Source organism: Tupaia chinensis, unplaced genomic scaffold (assembly GCF_000334495.1).
Source record: "Tupaia chinensis unplaced genomic scaffold, TupChi_1.0 Scaffold000601_1, whole genome shotgun sequence".
Classification (NCBI taxonomy): domain Eukaryota; kingdom Metazoa; phylum Chordata; class Mammalia; order Scandentia; family Tupaiidae; genus Tupaia; species Tupaia belangeri.
Genome location: NW_006160119.1, coordinates 798,875 through 817,946, shown reverse-complemented (window position 1 = coordinate 817,946; position 19,072 = coordinate 798,875). Strand labels below are relative to the sequence as shown.

Sequence of the window (19,072 nt, the reverse complement as noted above, 5' to 3'; positions counted from 1 at the left end):
GGGGGGGGGGGGGCTTGACTGTGACCCAGCGTGAACCGCACAGCCTGGGACAGGAGGAAGACTGACACCCAGCAGGGCGCTGCCTGCGGGTGCCCTCCCTTTGCCCCAAGTGGCCAGGACTAGCCGCCAGTGAGCCCAGGAGGAGGAGTCAGCAAACTGCAGGGGTCGGAGAGGGCGCTGCAGGCTGCGGGGTCAGGCCGCCTGGTCCTCCCATCTGTGCTACTTAGACTCCAACAGGTCTAGCAGGGTCGCCATGGCAACGCGCCGTCTGCTCTGCTGCGTGGAGACAGGATTCCCTTAGTAACCAAAGAGCCTGGGAGATGATGCTTAAAATAATCTTTATGCCCAGGCAGGAAGGCCTTTGCAGTTTTATTAACCATGAAGCATCATGGGCATGGCTTTCACTCTCACTTATTTCAAAATGGAACAAAACGTTTTTGTTTTGTTCGTTTGTTTTTTAGAGAGAGATTTTTGCTATAGGGTATGTGCACTCACCAGAGAGACAGAAAGTGAGAAATCACCCCGAGGGGGGATGGCCATGCTGCAATCCCTTCTCCTCCATTCTCCTCTTGGGATTTGGGGCACGCACGCACATGTGCCTAGTGTGAGTTTTGAGCCGCCGGGTCTGGGACTCAAACTACGTGGGAAGCCAGCGATGTAACCACTACAACATCTGCTCGTCCCCAGAATGTTTTTTTCAAGCAGGAATTTCCAGCCAAGGGTCAATTGCTGTCCTTGTGCCAAAAGACACACACCCCACTGAAGCCAGTAAACATCTCGGCCCAGTTTCCGAGAGGAGCTGCTGGTCACCGCTGCGTAAACTACGCTCAGATAGAGCAGGCAGCCACTGCCCTAGGTCGCTGGGGCCTTCCACCTTTCTGTTTCCTCTTAGAGTTACCAGTGGGGCAAATCGTTATGCTTGGAAAGAGTCCAGCTTCTGGCCACTTAGCCTGGCCATCCCTTGCACCTCAGATTCTTTCCGGCTCACACCGCGTCTCCAATTGTGCCGTGTGTGCGACCTGCCTCAGGCCTCCCCGCCCGAGGGCTCCCTCATCACCAATAGTTCTGGCTGCTAATTCCTCTCCTCTCAGAGGCCGACCATGGAAGGGCTGAGTCTGCAAACTTTGGCTTCACAGGAAGTCCACAATGTTTTAACAGCAATTCCCCACTAGATCGGTGGTTCTCCGGCAGGGAAGCTGCTGGCACATTCTGTAGTAGTGACAGAGCTTATGGAAATGCTCGTAATAAGTGTATACTTCGAGCCGTTTATACGGTGTCTGGTGTCATGCTCATTGTTTGCAAATATTACTTCATCTAACCTCACAGCCATTTACCAAGGAAGTAGTGTGGAGGGAGACGTTAGATAAATTGTCCAAGAACACATATTTAGTAACACAATATACCTAGTGAAACGTAGGTCTCCTAATTCTTTTTATTTTTTTTTTGTGGGGGGGGAGTTTACTATAGGGCACGTGTGCTTTCCAGAAAGACAGAGAGAAACAAAAAAGCGAGAAATCACCCCATGGCACAATCCCTTCTCCTCCATTCTCCTCTTGGGATCTTGGGCACACACGCACACACACCTGGCGTGAGTTTAAGCTTCTGGGAGCTGGACTTGAACCACAGTCGACTACATGGGAGTCCAGCTACATAGCCATTACACCAACTGTCGGTCCAGCCCTAATTCTTCTCCCTGCCTTTTCTACTCCTCATGATGCTTAGACTTTTAAGTTTGCTGCTTTGCAAGACTAAAAGTTGGTGTTATTTACAAAATGTACCAGCTTAAGTTATGACCAGCAAGAAAGAAAAACAGTCTTTAAAGTGAAATATGAGCTGGATACATGTCTAAATGTAAAATATCATTATTAGTAGATGAGTCCTCCTGCCAAAGGGAGCTCGGATGAGTGTCTGCGTCCTCAGCCCTCACCCCACGGTGAGCGCATTCACTCTCAGGCAATTAACAAGAGAAATCAGAGAGATTCCAAGCTCAGGGTGACTTGACCCAGCTGGAGGGGCTGCATGGGAAGCGTGAGAAGGAATGTGGGGAGAGTCTTGGAGCAGACTGGACCCTCCAGCTGACCACCAGCATGAAAACGGGGACTGAGTTCTGCAAGGGCGATGCACCTGAGGCCGGAGGCAGACCCGGGCAGAGCACCAGTGAGGCGAGCAGGTCTGCCGACCCGTGATCGCAGCCTCGCGAGACTTCAGCAGGGGCCAGCCGAGTGTTCCTGGGCTTCCAGCAGAGACTGGGATTGTACACGCGTGTGGTTTCAACCATGAAGTCTTTAGGGATGTGTTACGCAGAGACAGGAAAGGAGCATACCTTTGTCAAACAGCCTACAGCAGGTGGCTTCACAGCTTGGCCCCGAAGGTCCTTGAGACCCTTCCAGGGAGTCTGTGAGGTAAAGGCTGTCTTCATAATAACACCAAGATGTTATTCTTCTTCTCGCTGTGTGTCCCCACGATGCAAAAGCCACAGAGGGTAAATGTCCTGGAGAAAGTGCAACCAGCCCGTGGAGGTGTGGTTAGGGCAGCGGGTCCCACGTGGCTGACTGCGCTGTTGCAGCTCCAGACTGGTGGCTCGAGAAACGCGCCATATGTGTGCATGTGCATGTGTGTATATGTGCATGTGTGCATGTGCATGTGTGTATATGTGCACGCACATGCACATGCTCAGAATCCCGAGGGGAGGGAGAGGTGGAGGAGAGGGCTGCAGCACGACCGTCCGCCATGAGAGGGTTTCTCACTGTCTTTCTTCCTCTCCCCCACCGCAGGCACATATGCCTTATAGCAAACCTACACAAGAAAATCCAGTGCTACCACACGGCGTTCAGTGTTCCTCACTGTCACACACTGGAGCAGAGACATGCAGTCTCCCTCAGAATGTTCATGGCGCAGAGAGTGACTGGTTTTATTAAATCTCAGCCTCGAGTCCCTACAGGAGGCGACAGACTGTGAAGTCCTCAAAGTGCTTTTGCTGCATTTTAACCTAAGTTGGTGGTTTCAAGACGAGCACCCGGGTTTTGAGCTGGGCTGGCTTCTTATTCCCTCCACAGATCACTATTTTCACTTGAAAAAGTGCTGGCAGATAAATGTGTTATTCGAACTTGGGCATTTGGGGGTACTTTCTCGAACATGAATGAAGTGAGCCTGTCAAGTGAAGAAAAACAACTGACAGTATCTGTTGTCAATGGTAACACTGGGACTTTCTAACAAAGATTGGGATTTTGGAAAACCTGAATCTACCGTCACACCTGACAGATTCTCAATACTTTAAGGCTGTCTGATGAGACTGCCAGTGATACTACTTGTCAACAGGACATGTGATTTTTAAATTCTGATATTGTAAAATGAACTATGTAAGAATTTAGAACAACTGAATAACCTTGTGGATCAATATTTTCCAAAGGACAGAGCACGATGTGACAAAGTCTGGCAGACAATTGTATATCACTTTTTTTTCTTTTTTAACCATGCTTAAAATTAACAAGTGATTGGGACCAGCAGTTAGCATAATGGCTATGTTGCTGGACTCCCACGTAGTCGACTGCAGTTCACGTTCCGGACCCGGTGGCTTAAACTCACGCTGGGCACGTGTGCGTGTGTGCCCAAGATCCCAAGAGGAGAATGGAGGAGAAGGGATTGCGGTGTAGCCATCCCCCCAGGGGGTGATTTCTCGCTTTCTGTCTCTTTCTGGTGAGCGCGTGTGCCCTATTAGCAAAAACCTCTAAAAAAAAAAAAAGTGATTATTTTGTTTGTTTTGTTTTTATAGGTTTTTGCCATAGGGTGTGTGCACTTGCTAGAGAGAGACAGAGACGGGGAAAGTGAGAAATCACTCCACAGGGAGAATGGCCATGCAACAATCCCTACTCCTCCATTCTCCTCTTGGGATTTGAGCACGCACACACACACACACACACACACACACACACCGTGCATGAATTTCACGCTGCTGGGTCCAGGATTCGAACTGCAGAATCAGTCATGTAGGATCCAGAGCCCCAACCACAACACCACTTACTGACCCAATAAGCAGTAGTTTTTTAAAAGTTCAATGCAAAATATGAAATCCTATCAACAACCAAGAACTACTACAAATGCCAGGAAGGTTTATCTACAAAGGCTAAAATAGCCTCTCCTTTTCCAGCCACATATCCACATGGGGCCAGATTTTCAGCATTTTACTTCACAGCCATGAGCACTTAGTCTACCTATTAAATATGCAGTACGTGAGAGATCCCTCACGGGGCACACCAACAAGTCCATCCATTCGTTCATTTTTTTCTTAAAGTATTATTTGTTAAATTAAATGAACGAATTATTATTATTTTCTAATTTGTTATAGGGCATGTGTGCTCACCAGAGAGAGACAGAGAACGAGATGGGTGGGTGGGGAGTGAGAAAATAAGCTGCCTGGTCTGGGACTCAAACTGTGGTCGACCTCGTAGGAGTCCAGAGCCTTAACCACCATGCTACCTCTGGTCTCCTCATTCATTATTTTTTTAGTCACCTTTGTAGTCAGTAATATCTATTGACTGCTTACTATGAATTGGGCACATAGACAGAATTTCATGTTCTGTTTTTGCGTAAGAAACAGCTTCCAGATATTTCTGTATTATAGTACATAAATATTTTAATTCCTTGTTTGTTAGAAGCAATAATTCATATGCTTTCTTGGGACTGTGAAAGAGCTAGTTCTGATCTGAAGCCCCATCACCTACATGAAATAAATCACTTAGGAAATGGCTTTGAAAAGAGAAACGAGATCACAACTCTTAGAGAAAATTCAGTAAGTACCCAATTTATTCATAAAACAATACAATTTAGATATTTATGATTTTTTAGTCATACATTTTTGCCATCATTCCCAAAACATTGTGCATTTTGTTGACGTGTATTTGCAAGATTAGGACCTACGGTTAAAACTCTGGAGATCAGACAAAGCGTTCGATTTGGTTGTTAATTATGCCACACCCAAACGAACAGCAAAGACTCACTTTTCCCTGTGATTTACCTCCCTGTCACTGACAAAAATAAGTCCCACATCAGGCCTTTTCTGGTTGCAAACGCTTGTCCATTTCTTTGCTAGAAGATTGTGCAGGTGAAACGCCCATTCTTCTGGGTCAAGACTGGGCACTTTACACTGAAACAAGACCCGTCGACACAAAGCGATGATGCCAGGCAGCTCCACTTAGAGAGCTTCTCTTGGGAGACAGAGAGGCAAGCAGCAGCCTCCGGTAAGCCCAGAGGCCAGCTTGTGAACCAGGTGCCAGTCCCCGCACCGCGTGCTATTTGCATGGACCAGTTTCGTTCCACTGTGTGGTTCCAACGACAGCTTTTTGAGGTTATTCTTACGGGTTGACATAAAATCGAACCGACCATGCAGTGCTCCTACGATGCGTCATTAGACGGGCGGGGGCTAGCCAGCAGGAGCGGTCTCTAGCTTCGTTTAGGAAGAGGTGTGACTATAAAGCAGTGAGACTAACGGGGTGTGCAGCCTCTGGAATCAGCCTCATTCCTTGCTCCTCTCACCTCGGAGGCAGGCAGGGCAGAGGGGCCATTCCCACGCACACGAGGAGCTGCCCTGTTTTGGATGGTCTCTGGTATGACAGCCTGCGGTCTAGACCCTCGCAACTCTTAGCACAGACTAAGGGCTCTGTAAGCATCACCGGGGGCCCTGTTAGAGACGCAGAATCCTGGGCCCCACCCAGATCTATTACAAAATCTGACTTTTAACAAGACTCTCGGGCGATTTATGTGCACAGTAAGATCTGACAGGTGCTGGGCTAGACGTCCCAGATCCACTTCAAAAGACGAACAGTGTATAAATCTCTTCTTAGTCGAGAGACCATTCTCAGCAGGGAGGACTCATAGATAAGAACTGTGAAAAAACAGTGGGTGTGTATTTTTAAATTTTAAACATGCAAAATACAGTCCATGCATCTGCCATTCTTGAAAAGTCTGTCATCTTGTAGCAGATAAAACCAAGTATGTTTTGGCTATCAACATTCAATAAATGTTTCAAAATGCTTTATAGTGTAAAGATAAGAAATTTAGCAAAATTTCAACAAACCTGTATAAAAAACGGATACAGATACCATTTATTTGAAGGCGGCATGCTGTAATGTAAAGAGTAGGTTATAATTATTTGTGTTTCTTTGTAAAAAGTCTTTGACAATACAAGGGCTTCACAGATCCAGGCCTTGCCTTGGGGCTACACATGCAAAGGGAAAAAATGGTTAGTTAAAAATCACCAAAACGTGCTGTTTTAAATGTGTGTGTGTCAATGTTAAAGTACAGGGACAGGAGAAGTAGTAAATATTAGTAAGAGTAGTATTTCAGAACTCTGTAAAAGTGTTCACGGGGCTAGTGTCCTAGAAGACTCATACATCTCTGAGGAACACTTTGGTTTAATTCCTTTGCCATTGTAATAGTCCACGACTTGGTTCGGAACTTCAGCCAACACGCTCTTTGCCAGGGCAGCTGGGGATGCCTGTGGGGAGAAGAAATCACCATGACTTTGGCTCATGGTCAAAGGAATCTGATTCAGACCCGGTCTTAAAAGTTCGAGTCCTCCTCCCGGCAGCCAACCTCACATTCTTTATCTGCTGGTCTACTCCAAGCAAGAGTCATTTTATCTATTTTTTTCATGCCTGTTTCAAAATATAAAACTACTCACGTCCGAAGATGGGTGGAAGCTGAATGGCACGATGAATTGTATGCCGAGTGTCCCCGACTCACACTCGACTCCAGGCCTGCACTTACCTTGCCGCATTCCACGAGGGCCATGGGTCGATGGCTCTGGCCACTGTGAAGGCTGTAATCGTGTCGGGGAGGCGGGCATGGCCAGTACTCCCTCTGGTACGAGGTAAAACACGGTACATGCTACAGACCACCATCACCACGTCACATGGGAGCTTTTTAGTGACGTGGCCCCTTAGACTGGACCCCGGGATGCCGAGTCAAACTCTGCGTTTTACCACGACGCCCCATGATTTCTATGCATAGTGACGTCTGCACGGCGCTGCTCCAGAGAGCCGCCAGCACTGTCACCAGAGCACAGGGAACAGAGACCTGGAGATCTCAGAAGAGACGGTGTCGCGCTTCTGAGAAGGGGCACCATTTACACTGGTCATATTTTACAATGGAAAGAGGGTTTGGCAGAATGGCCTTTGATCATTGTGGGGATAGTGAGTCATCTGATGGGGCTGAAAAAGTGTATGTGTGTGTGGGTGTGTGTGGTGGTGTGTGTGTATGTGTGTGCGTGGTGTGTGTGGATGTGTGTGTGGATGTATGTGTGTGTGTATGTGTGTGTGGTGTGTGTGCGTGGTGTGTGTGCTGTAGTGTGTGTGTGTGGTATGTGTGGTGTGTATGTGGTGTGTGTGTGGGGGGTGGTGTGTGTGCTGTGTGCTGTGTGTTATAGTGTGTGTATGTGTGTGTGGTGCGTGTGGGTGTATGTATGTATGCGCGGTGTATGTATGTTTGTGATGTGTGTATGTATGTGTGTGGTGTGTGTATGTATGTGGTGTATGTATGTTTGTGATGTGTGTATGTATGTGTGTGGTTGTGTGTGTAGTGTGTGTGGGTGTATGTGTGTGTAGTGTGTGTGTATGTGTGTGTGGTGTGTGTGTAGTGTGCGTGTGTGGGTGTGTGTGTAGTGTGTGTGGGTGTATGTGTGTGTGTAGTGTGTGTGTGGGTGTATGTGTGTGTGTGTATGTGTGTGTGTATATGTGTGTGGTGTGTGTGTAGTGTGTGTGTGGGTGTATGTGTGTGTGTGTATGTGTGTGTGTATATGTGTGTGGTGTGTGTGTGTTTGTTTGTGTGTGTGTGTGTGTAGCAGATGCAGGTTGGTGTGGCATCTGGTTGGAAACAGGCTTGAAGCCAGGTGATGGAGGGTCTTGAGCGTCTCCCTATGGGGGCTGTTATCCGTCAGCATCTTGGACCCACCGTAAGATTCAGGAGCACAGGCACAGGGCCGCGTGATCCGCAGTGATGACTCCCCAGTGGAGACCCTGCAGTCATGCGGAGCCGGACTTGATGTCTGGCTCTGACACCTGTCACTAACTGCACCCCCTGAGCAAGTGACTTCAGCCGCCCAGCCTCATCATCCGCTGTTAAAGAAGCCGAGACCTCGAGCAGTTACGAGTGTCTCAGACCCCGACGGGAGGATGCTGGGCGAAACGCCAAGGGGTCTGGTCTCTAGCTCGCCCTTCCCGTGGGGCGTGCCGCTCAGCCATTCGACTTTGGCTAGCCCAGTGTCCTCAGAGGCAAGCTAGAGGAGAATAAGCATTCATCCACTTGACAGACTCTCAGAGAAAGACACACGTGTCTTTAACACGCTTTGAAAACACTGTGAAGAGGCTGCTGAAGTGGCCTCTCACATTTGGACGATGTCAGCACACTGGACACCTGGCATTCTCAGGTGCGGGTTCTTTTAGAAATATCTGCTCGGAGCTGTGTTGGACCGCGGACCACGGGCACACCAGGGCAGATGAAATGCCTGGCCACCTTTCGAAGGTTAGAAAGCAAAGCCTCGATTTCCGAGAGATGGCTGTTGGGCCCATTTTGTCCTTGATATATAAACGGAAGCTTACTGCTAGTAGTTTCCCGGAAGCTTTGGTCTCCTGGTTGAGAGAGCCAGGCAGGGACCAAGGGTCCCTTCCCCTTTCCCCTTCCTTTCTATCTTGAACTAGAATGCGATAACTGGAGTTGCAACAGTTATTTTATTACGAGGTGACAGTGAAGAGAAGCATAAAATGCCGCTCTGACACTACTGAATCACAGGGAAAGAAATGCTCGCAGCCACGAGCCCTGACTTCCAAACCCACGGGGAGGGTGTGCCACATGTGTGCAACCCAGGCCTCCTCAGTCTCAGCACTGCTGGCATGTGCTGGCTCCCTCAGGGTGAGGGAGTGTCCTGTGCACTATGGGATGTTCACCATCATCCCTGCCCCGTGCCCACTGTGGGCAGGACCCCACATTTGTCACTGTCAAAAATGTCTCCAGATATGGGGCCAGTGACGATCCAGAGGAACTCACCTGGGCCATGGGAAGGCCTCTGGGTCCCTCCCCGGCCGCTCTGCACATGCTGGGGCACGAGTGTGCCTGTCTGGGCTGGAGCCGGCTAAGGCTAGGGTGGGTCACGGCTCGAGGATCTCGTTAGGGGTCTCTCTCTCTCACTCTCTCCCTCATGGAAGAAATAAATTATAACAAGTAAACCTAAAAGCTTTGTTTCCATGATTGACTTTGTGGCCTGGTGGTTAAGGCAGCCAGATCCCACATGGCTGACTGCAAAGTTTGAATCCCAGCCTCAGCAGCTTGGAAGACATACCAGGTACATAGGCTGCATGTCTTGAATCCCAACAGGGTGGAGAAACAGAGAGAAGAGATTGCGGCATGGCTGTGCCCCGGGCTGCCTTTCCCTCTCCTACTCTCTCTCTGTGGAGCATATATGCCCTCTGGCAAATTTTCAAAAAGTGCCTCCACGGTAGTAATGTCACTCTTGGTTAAAGAGCTGCTCATGTAATCCACTGTAAAGAAGACTTGCTGTTACTCACGAGAAGAGTCTGTCCCCACTGTCCAGTAGGGGAGTCGCTAGTCACATGCAACCATCGAGCCCAACATGCGGTCAGTGTGACCCAGCGAGAAGCTGGATTTCAATTTTTATTTAACTTTAATAAATTCAAATAGCCACATTGGCTCATGGCTCGTACTGGACGACGCAGTTCCTAAGTGGGTCTCTCACCAGCTTCTGCATCTTCGCTGGTGGGCATTAGTTGGTTGGAAAATTAACACTAAGCAGCTAGTAGTCGCAGCAGTAAGAACTGGTCACTGTGTGCATCCTGTCAATCCTTGTCTCAAGGTCACCTTTGATGTCCAACCCAGGCATCATCTGCGTCACTTCAGAGGTGAAGTCTGTGGCGCAGAGAGGTTAAGGCACCTTCAGAGCACACGGCTTGCAGCCTGTTCAAAGCTCGAGGTTCTCATGCCGGGGCGACAAGAGAGACAACTCATGGCGTGTAGGAAACACCAGCTCCTTACTTTCCCTTTTATTTATGGCGTATCGAAACCAGAGTAGGTCAGTTTGGCTAATGAAATGGTTTTCAGATCTAATTTGAAATCCATGAAGATAAGGTCGGTGGGTCTCCTGGTATCCTGCCTCAGCCATGCACAGGATAGCCGCGGACTCTGCAGTGCAGATCTCGGGCGAACCTACTTCCTCACCCTGCTCCACCCTCCCCTTGAGGGCTGACGGTTCCTCAGTTCTCGGCTCAGCAAGGCTCTGCCCTTCCTCAACTGCCCAGCCTAAGCAGGACGGCTTTCCTCGTGGCTAATTCTCTCTGCTCCGAATTTTTGTAGCAACATTTCAGTTCTTTCCAACACCTGCAACTTGCTTAGGGTGTGGTTTTCTGCAAGGATGGTGCCTCAGTCATTCAGTTCTTGGGTAAATTCCTGGAGGCCTAGACCCCCGACTTATCACCTCATGGTGGCCCCTCACCTAGCAGAGCCTTGTCCGGAGTATTGGGAGGGGAGGAGGAGACTGGGGTATAGGTTAGAGCGCTTCATGGCTCAGTGGTCTGGCTTTAGCACACAAGTGTGGGCGTGTGCTCCTGGGTGTGCAGGGGAGGCAGGGAGACTGAGGTTTGGGAGTTCTAGGCGTGGTAGGGAGTAAGTGCTTCGATCCATTTTCACTCAGGTGAAGCCATGGCTGGTGATCAGAGAGGTGGCCATCCCTTTTCACTGGCTGACAAAATGGGACAGGGCGTCAGAACCTGGGAGAACATCCTTTCCTCCACCTTGGACACTTGGGGACTAATCGGCTTCGATGAGAAACGTAACTGGCAAACCCAGCCTTCTCTAGCGCATCCTTCCTTACAGAGAAAACGCCTGCCTGCTGTCCCTGCGTGGACAACTTGAGGGCTTGGTGAGCCTCTTTCATTTGGAAGCCTTGTCCCTGGGCACACTGACAGGACAGAGGGACACCGTTAATCCTCACCACAGGCAGTGTCCCAAGGGCTTGTGGGAGGGACCGGGTGCTGCTCTTGTTACTTAACTCTTTCTGTACTCAACTCTGTAGGCAGCCGTGGATTTTCTGTTCCTTTAACAATTTTAATGGCATTGCAGCCCTCTCTAAAAGGGAAATCATAATCGTGTGGCAGTACACTTTGAATAATACCTCATCATTCCAGGAGCCCTGGAGTGTGCAGTTACGGCCCCATGAGGTCCCAGCAGGTCAGAAAATCTAAGACTCAGCTGAAGCTGCTGGTCTGGTGATTTATTTGAATGCTCCCTTGCAAATCTATCCCCAAAGGCACAGAACAAACAGAAATCTGAAGGGCGTGTGCTAAAGGCTCTGACCCTGGCCTGGGACTGGGCCTACAGTCAGGCGTGGGGTGGCAGGTGGGTAGTCATTACAACGAGCAATGGCTGGGCAGCAGCGGCACTGGGCTCCCGTGTGAGCCGAATCCGGGTCCAGGTATGCCTGGACACGCTCTGATAAACTGGCTGAGAGGGCTTCACTTAGCGGGAGCTTCCGACAAAGACTTTTCCAAGTAAGCGTCAGGAGGGAAGGCTCAGAGTGGATGCATGGTGCCCGTCCCTCTCTGAGGCTAACGCGTTGACTTGAGGCCCGTGGGGGAGAGTCTGCAGGGGAAGGTAATGAAGCTGTGTCCCTCAGTGATGGGGGACATGGGAACACAGACCTCACCGCACAAGTGGTTCCGGAAACAAGACTGCTCTAGCATAAAAACGGAGGAATTCTCTTGGTTAAACATTTTTTGGGCGGACCAGCAAATGCTGTGATGGTTATGTTGCTGAACTCTCATGTAGTCAACCACCGTTTGCATCCTGGACCTGGAAACTTGAAACTCAGGCCGGATGTGTGTGCATGTGTGCCCAAAATCCTGAGAGGAGAATGGAGGAGAAAGGATTGCAGCGTGGCCATCCCCCCGGGGGAATGATTTCTCACTTTCTGTTTCTCTCTCTGGTGAGTATATGCACCCTATAGCAAAAACCTCTCTCTCTCTAAAAATTTTTTTTGAAATGTTTTGTTATAGGGCATGTGTGCTCTCCAAAGAGAGATAAAGAGAGAGGGAGAAACTTAGAAACCACTCTCCAGAGGGGACTGGCCACACCTCAGGCCCTTCTCCTTCAGTCTTACTGGGATTTTGACCACATAGGTACACATTCCTGACTTAATTTTCAGGCCGCTGGGTCCGAGACTTGAACCTTACAGCCAGCCATGTGGGATCCAGTGCCTTAACCTCCACATCACCTGCTGGCCTCTCTTTTTCCCCAAGACTACAGAGCAGCTTCAGGACACTGAGGACTCTGAACCAGCCTTTGGGAGAGGTGGTTGGTATTGCTGGCTCCACCAGCCGTGCAGAGGCCAAGGCCTCCGGGAAGCACAGCAGGGGCCGGGGCGGCTCTGCAGGGGCGGCTCCCACAAGGGGCACAAGACGAGATCCCGAGGACCGTCTGCAACCACCCAAGCGACCCTGACTCCCAGACACAGTTGAAGGCGGTTCTTCAGGGTCACGCTAGCCCCACGGAGCCTCTGATCAGTTAAAGAAGGTTTTCCTCTGAGTAATGGTAGCTGTGTAGGTACAGGGTTTTGTGGGAATTTTAAAGACGCTCCTTCCAGGAGCCATCAGGTGGCATGGTGGTTAAGGCACTGGAGTCACACATGGCTGACTGCGGTTCAAATCCTTGACCTGGCAGCTTGAACTCACACCAGACACATGTGCGCACATACCCAAAATCCCAGGAGCAGAATAGAGAAGAAGGGATTGCAGTGTGGCCATCCTCCTGGGGGTGAGTTCTCACTTTCCCTCTCACTGTCTCTCTCTGTTTCTCTGGTAAGTGCCCATGACCTATGGCAAAACCCTTAAAAAAAAAAAAAAGGTGCTCCTTCCTCCAGCCACTTAATGACTATCCAAAATTTGGAAATGCAAAAAAATTGCTAACGAGCACTTTTCAGTGCTGTACTAGGGTATTGTCTAGTCAGACCCTTAGGACCGTCCGGGATGCAGCACCTCTTGACTCACTACTTATAACTGATAAGACCCCGAGGCTCTAAAGTTAGATGCTAATTTTTAGGAACCTGGCAGAATACAAATGATTTCTGTCCAGCAGAGAAGGTAATTCAAAGGTCATATATTTTTTACCCAGTTTTTACTTGAAAGTTTTGAATACACTCCAGCAAACCTATTCCAGAATTCCCTCAACTCACTGCATTTGTCTTACAGACTCCCTTGAACTAGCTTTTACTCCTGAATGAGTTAAACAAAGCTTTGATGACACCTGCTATGAACGTACTGAGGGTTGGTGCCTCTCATTTTGCCAATGTGCTTTGTCAAAGCAAACACTTCTGTCAGGGTACGCGGCTTGACAGACAGAGACGACCCAGGGCAGAATTCTGCTTCTCCTTGCTCCCTGGGGCAGACACCCTTGGGCAGGGAATAGGCTGCCGACTGTGTGACAGCCCTGGGGACACTGAATTACATGGCTGAGGGTCAGTATCAATGTGATCTGGTTGCCATAGCGAACACGATTCCTTATCGACGACTCAATCTACACTCCCTCCGATGCGTCAAGCTATGCTGCATCCTTGGTGTGGGACAGGGTCTGACCCAGGAAAGGACGGCCGGGGCTGCCTCGCGCCTGGTGGGTCACTGCACACGACACAGTGGGAGACACACACGTGCTCTGCCCGCCCCGGGAAGCGCGGCCCGGACGCAGATGCGTACGTGTTTGAAGTTCCTGAAGGGCACGAACTGGACGATGTCTCGCAGGACCGGCTCTCCCTTGGGCGACCTCAGAATCCCGTCGTCACCGTCCAGCATCTGCATGTCACTGAAGTCGGCGTTCCCCACGCCCACGATGATGACCGACATGGGGAGGTGGGAGGCGTGGACGATGGCCTCCCGCGTGTCGGCCATGTCTGTGATGACGCCATCGGTCAGGATCAGCAGGATGAAGTATTGCTGCAGTCAGAGGTCGGGGAGAGTAGAGGCCGAGAAGCGGGAGACAAGGACAACACGACACTGTTAGAGCCGCGCGGCCTCGCTGCACCGACCACGCAACGGCCCAGCGGGCGTGCAGAGTGCCTGTGCCGAGTGCCGAGGCCTTAAGGTTGCAACGGGACTTCGCGGCAGGGACGGTTGCAGTGACTACCTTTCTGACAGCTGCAAAGCACAGCGTGACAGAGGAGCGGCAGAGAGACTAGCTCAGCCTCCTCTGTGAGACGCGGGGCAGGCCCTTCACCCCTTGGGTCTCAGCTTCTTCACTTCCCAGTGAGGTGGGACTAGCTCAGTTATGTGGGCCTTTCCAGCTGCGAGACCGTTAGGCTGTGCGGGCCAGAAAAATAGCCACTAGCTCCTTGAGACTCTTGAGCCCTTGTATGGCAGCTGGAGAAACTGAAATTTTAATTTTATTCAATTTTAATAAATTTAAATTTAACTTTAAGACTAGGTACCCAGCTATCTAGCTTTCAACCTTGTAAGTGTGTTTGGAACAACTTAAATATATAAGCGCTTTTACAACTCTCAGTTTGTACATTCTAAATAAAGACCAGGTATGTGTGATGATAATTTGGCTTTCAAATTGAGATGCTGTACATGTAAAATAAACATGAATCTTGAAGACGCCGTATAAAAATGTAAAATATATTAATTTTTGTATAGAGCACACGCTACAATGTCAATATGCTGGCTCTATTTGTTTCTTTTTACTTTTTTTTCTTTTTTACTCTTTTTTTTTTTTTTGGAGAGGTTTTCACTATAGGGCGCGTGCGCTTGCCAGACAGACAGAGAGAGACATAGAGACAGAAAATGAGAAATGACCCCCCAGGGGGGATGGTCACGCCACAATCCCTTCTCCTCCATTCTCCTCTCGGGATCTTGGGCACACACGCACATGCACCTGGCGTGAGTTTTAAGCCACCAGGTCTGGGATGTGAACCGCGGTCGATTATGTGGGAGTCCAGTGACATAGCCATTACGCTAACTGCTGGTTTCCTGTTTCTTTTTACTTTTTAAGGTGGCTACTAGAGAAGTTAAAACACATGACTTGTATTACATTTCTGTTGGACCGCACTAATCTACAGCCCTGCAAGGAGAGGGTCCGGATGGCTGTTTCTTCCTCTGAAGGCCCCGTCCCAAGAAAGTGCTGGCCCTTCCCTGGGCACACCTGCCGGAAGAGCTCTCCTGCGACTTCCTGCTCTAGGTCCCGGCTCCTGGCCTGCAGCCTCCCCGGCTCCTCTCCACCTGGAGGGGCTGACAGGGGCTCACGGCAGACAGGCACCAGAGGAAAAGCTCTGTGTTCAGAGCACGATAAAGGCTTGGGAAATGCGTTGGGGTCTGGAGAAGGAAGACCCACTGGGGGTCATCAGTGTTGCTAGTCATCGTGAGAGGCCCCGTGGCAGCCTTCACTGGGGAGAAGGACAGCAGGCCAGTGAAATGCAGCTCATGCGTGACTCAGAAGCGCTTCCAAAGCAACCCTCACAGGATGCCTGACATTTACAGGGAGCAAAAGTGGGGAGATTAAACTATTCCAAGTTGCCATATTTCAAAGGGGGAAAGGCTACATCGAAGAGCCACATTTTGAAAACATCTGGTTTGAGCATCACACATTTAAAAGGTTGCAGATAGGCTGGAAGTGCGAAAATGTTTTCTCTCTGTCTGAAAAAAAAACGTGCTTAAACAAAAAATGCAAACTGGAGAGTTATGAAACTCGCATGGTGAAGAAGACAGGCTTATGTTCTGACTGTTTTACACACGGTTCAATGTCAAGACCAGTTCTGTTCCATGGCTATTAACTGACCGCCCACCCCAGCCCTAGACGGAGCCTCAGTTTGCACATTTACTCCAGCTGTTATCTTAAGCCACATCTGTGTTTTTGAGTCTTATATGCTCACAGGGAAGCTGGCTTGCGACTTTGGAGGAACAGGAAGTGATGAAGGCACCGGAGAGGTGCAGAGACAGGTGCAGGGGGAAGGGCCAGAGGGGCAACCTTGCTGGTTTAGGGATGGAGGGAATGGGCTCGGAACGCAGGAGAATCATAAATCATCCTGTTCAGGGTGCAGCTCGGAGGACGGGGTGGGTGCCAGACCTGGAAGAAAGGGAACTGCTTCTTTATTCACGAGCAGGTGGGCCCTTGAGTGACTCACAATGGGAGAGACTGAGTGTCTCTTCATTTTCCACTCTCGCCTACCTCTTGTCGGATGCAAAAAATTCTTTGAATTTTTTTCAAGCATTAAAAAAATGTAAAAATCATTTTTAGCTGGCAAGCCATTGAGAAACAGGCAGTGGGACAGAGTCTCTTGATACTTTGAGCAGATGTTTTTAATCTGGGTCTGTGGATTGTTGAAAGGCTTCGGAAGGCTGTGACCTTGAGGTAAACTACATTTTTATTTTCGCTACCCCTAGCTGAAATTTATCATTTAAAAAATTATAACGTAATCAATAAACCAAATTAGCATTAGCTGTATTTGACTCAGTTACCAAAGGAAATCACAGGTTTCTGCTTTTTATATTAGAGACACTGCAGATATTTCAAGTGCCATTTATACTCCATACGGCTTAGAAATGGTGGGGTTATTGGACTGGCTACTGGTCCTTATCATTTAACATGAAAAATAAAAAGCATTTTATTACTATACTTATAATACTTCTGTGTCACATTTAAAAATATTTTGCTGAGTTTCAATATAATTTGATTCCTTTAAAACATTTTATTTTGTGCCTTTAAAAATACTTCTCAGAAAGGGTCTATGGCTTTACTAGTTTGAAGAGATTATTGGGATCACAAAATCTGATCCTCCCAGGCTAATTTAACTAAAGGTAATTGGCTGCTGGACCCGGCGTTTGGTGGGAATCATCTATAAATCTAGCAGTACCCGCTCCTTCCAGAGTCAGGCCAGGAAGATTCTCACGGATGGTGTATTACAGTCTCGAGATTCTGTTTAGATCAAGAGGAGCTTTTTGTTTTTTATTATTATTTTTTTTTTCCCTAGAACAGCTTTATAAAATGAAGGAGGAAATCTTGCAGCAGACTGTCCGGTGCAGCTTGCCTGAGAGGTTCAAGTTTATGACCTTTAGAAATCAGCAGTAACCAGGGACCCTGAACCATAGACTGCTCAGAACCAGGAGGAAGATCTAGGGAAAACAGCTATTCCTGACTTAGAGAAGCAACTTGCAGCTTCCCTGGTAGCGTGCAGACTGGGTGCTTATTGCGTGTCCTTCTACTTCCCGAGGTGTCTTTTGAGAGCAGACACCTGCCCTGGGGGGCGTGGGAGGCCAAAGACTCGCGTGGGCGTACATGAGCCTGAATCCAGCCCTAGCCGACGTCTTGACCACAACCTCGAAAGAGACCGGAGTTAGAACCAGCCATGTGAGCTGTGTCTGAATCCCTGACCCATAGAAAGTGTACGACATGATACGTGTTCACTGTCGTTTTAAACTGCTACATGCTGCTGCGATTTTTTCATGGAGCAACAGGTCACTACTTATGTCAGGGTAGATGAGATCACAGAGACTGAGAAGACGGAAAGGAGTGGGGCGAGGGAGACCATCAGTGGTTCTGGTTGGTATGGACTGTATTTGTGCCATCAGCCAGCCCAGGGAAATGCCGAGTGAGCAGTTAAATGAGGGAGCAATGTGGTAGGCATTTGATACTGTCATCTCTGAGCCTCTGGCCCAGTGGAGATGTGTGTGATAGTCCTTGCTTTTCAGATGAGGTGAGGACAGGGGAAGGCGAAGTCGTGTGTCCAAGGTCACATAGGTAGAAATGCTGGAATCCATGTTGGAGTGGGATGGGTGCTATGGTCACTATCCAGGTGTGGACGGGTAAACCCATGAGCAGAAGACTCTCCCCACTCCTTACCGATGCTTCCTTGGTGTTTGTCTCCTCTGATGCTGACTTGGCAACCTTCTGAATGATGGGAGCGATGTTTGTGGGACCGTAGAGTTGAAGCTTAGGAAGACAGCTCTGGTAGGCTTCCACAACGCCTTGAATCCCTAAGGTGCAATTGGCAAAGATCAACAGCTCCACAGTCCCTTCAAATGCATTTATAATCAAATACACATCAACACGAAGCACTGCACGCTCCCCTATAGGCCTATCAACATAACATTTTCCTTCTTACGCTAAAAAGGAACAGCACATGCTAGTTGCTGCCCCACATTTGGTGAGTCTCGGCTGGGCTGCATGTCACACTGTAACCCTCCCACTGTAAAGGCTCCTATTCAGATGGCTGCTCTTGCCGCCGGTGCCTGTCCACGTCCTCCTTCCCTGCTCGCTCGCTTACCCCTGTCTATTTCGAAGCAGCACTTGGTTCTGGATTTGGCCATAGGAACTTGCAAAGGCCCCCTAAGACGGCTCGCCACAGCCACCACATGCTGCAGACAGCCGTCGGGTATTCTGCGTGAGCAAGGTCCATCCGTCCCGCCTCACGCAGATGCCTCCACTGCACTGACAGCGGCGTTCGCTCTGTTCTGCCCCAATGCCTGTCTTCTCAAGACAGATGGCAAGTCATTACGTAGACCAGTTCTGAAGCCAAGTGAGGTTAAACGGGAATTCTTTATTTTCTATTGACTCGTAGGGTTTTGCCTTGGATTAGCGAGTTTCATTTGCCTTTCGAAAGTATCGGGCAGATGAATTTTGAGAGTGTGAAGCAGGTGAATACAAGGCTATAGGTTTCTGGAAAACCTATCTTCTAGTAAAAGATGGGGGTGGTTGGGGATGGGGAAGTTCACACCGTAATAAACTGTGAGGGAATAATGCCGGGATGGAGACCGGGTCTTAGAGGTTACCGTGTTCAATGAGATTGATACCACAGTCTTGGACACTGAATGCCAAGTCTGTGGAAGAAGGTACTAGATGCTCAACATACCCCAGTGGGTCTAAATTAACTGTAATTCAGCACCTTCCTTGACAAGAAGAGAGACAGAGATATAGACATTTCTGCGTAAAAATGTCTTACGATCATCACAGCAACAAATACATGTACTTGGTTCTATTATTCAGAAAGCAAGAAAAATAATTCTAGAACAAAGTTTATCATCATCATTAT

The 19,072-nt window shown here is 49.0% G+C and overlaps 1 protein-coding gene across 3 annotated transcripts in view; it reads right to left on the bottom strand.

Moving 5' to 3' along the window:
* Positions 1 to 4,823: 4,823 nt before the first annotated feature.
* CPNE4 (copine 4) overlaps positions 4,824 to 19,072 on the bottom strand; it is a 401,350-nt gene continuing 387,101 nt past the window's right edge. For 2 of the 3 annotated variants that reach the window (XM_006158501.2, XM_006158503.2), the window contains exons 14-16: positions 17,884 to 18,017; positions 13,749 to 13,985; positions 6,359 to 6,493 (exon numbers count right to left, since the gene is read on the bottom strand). In XM_006158501.2, the coding sequence (XP_006158563.1) occupies positions 6,359 to 6,493; positions 13,749 to 13,985; positions 17,884 to 18,017 (506 nt within the window). Of the gene's footprint in view, positions 6,494 to 13,748; positions 13,986 to 17,883; positions 18,018 to 19,072 lie in introns of all 3 variants that reach the window. The other variant, XM_006158500.3, reaches the window with a different exon arrangement.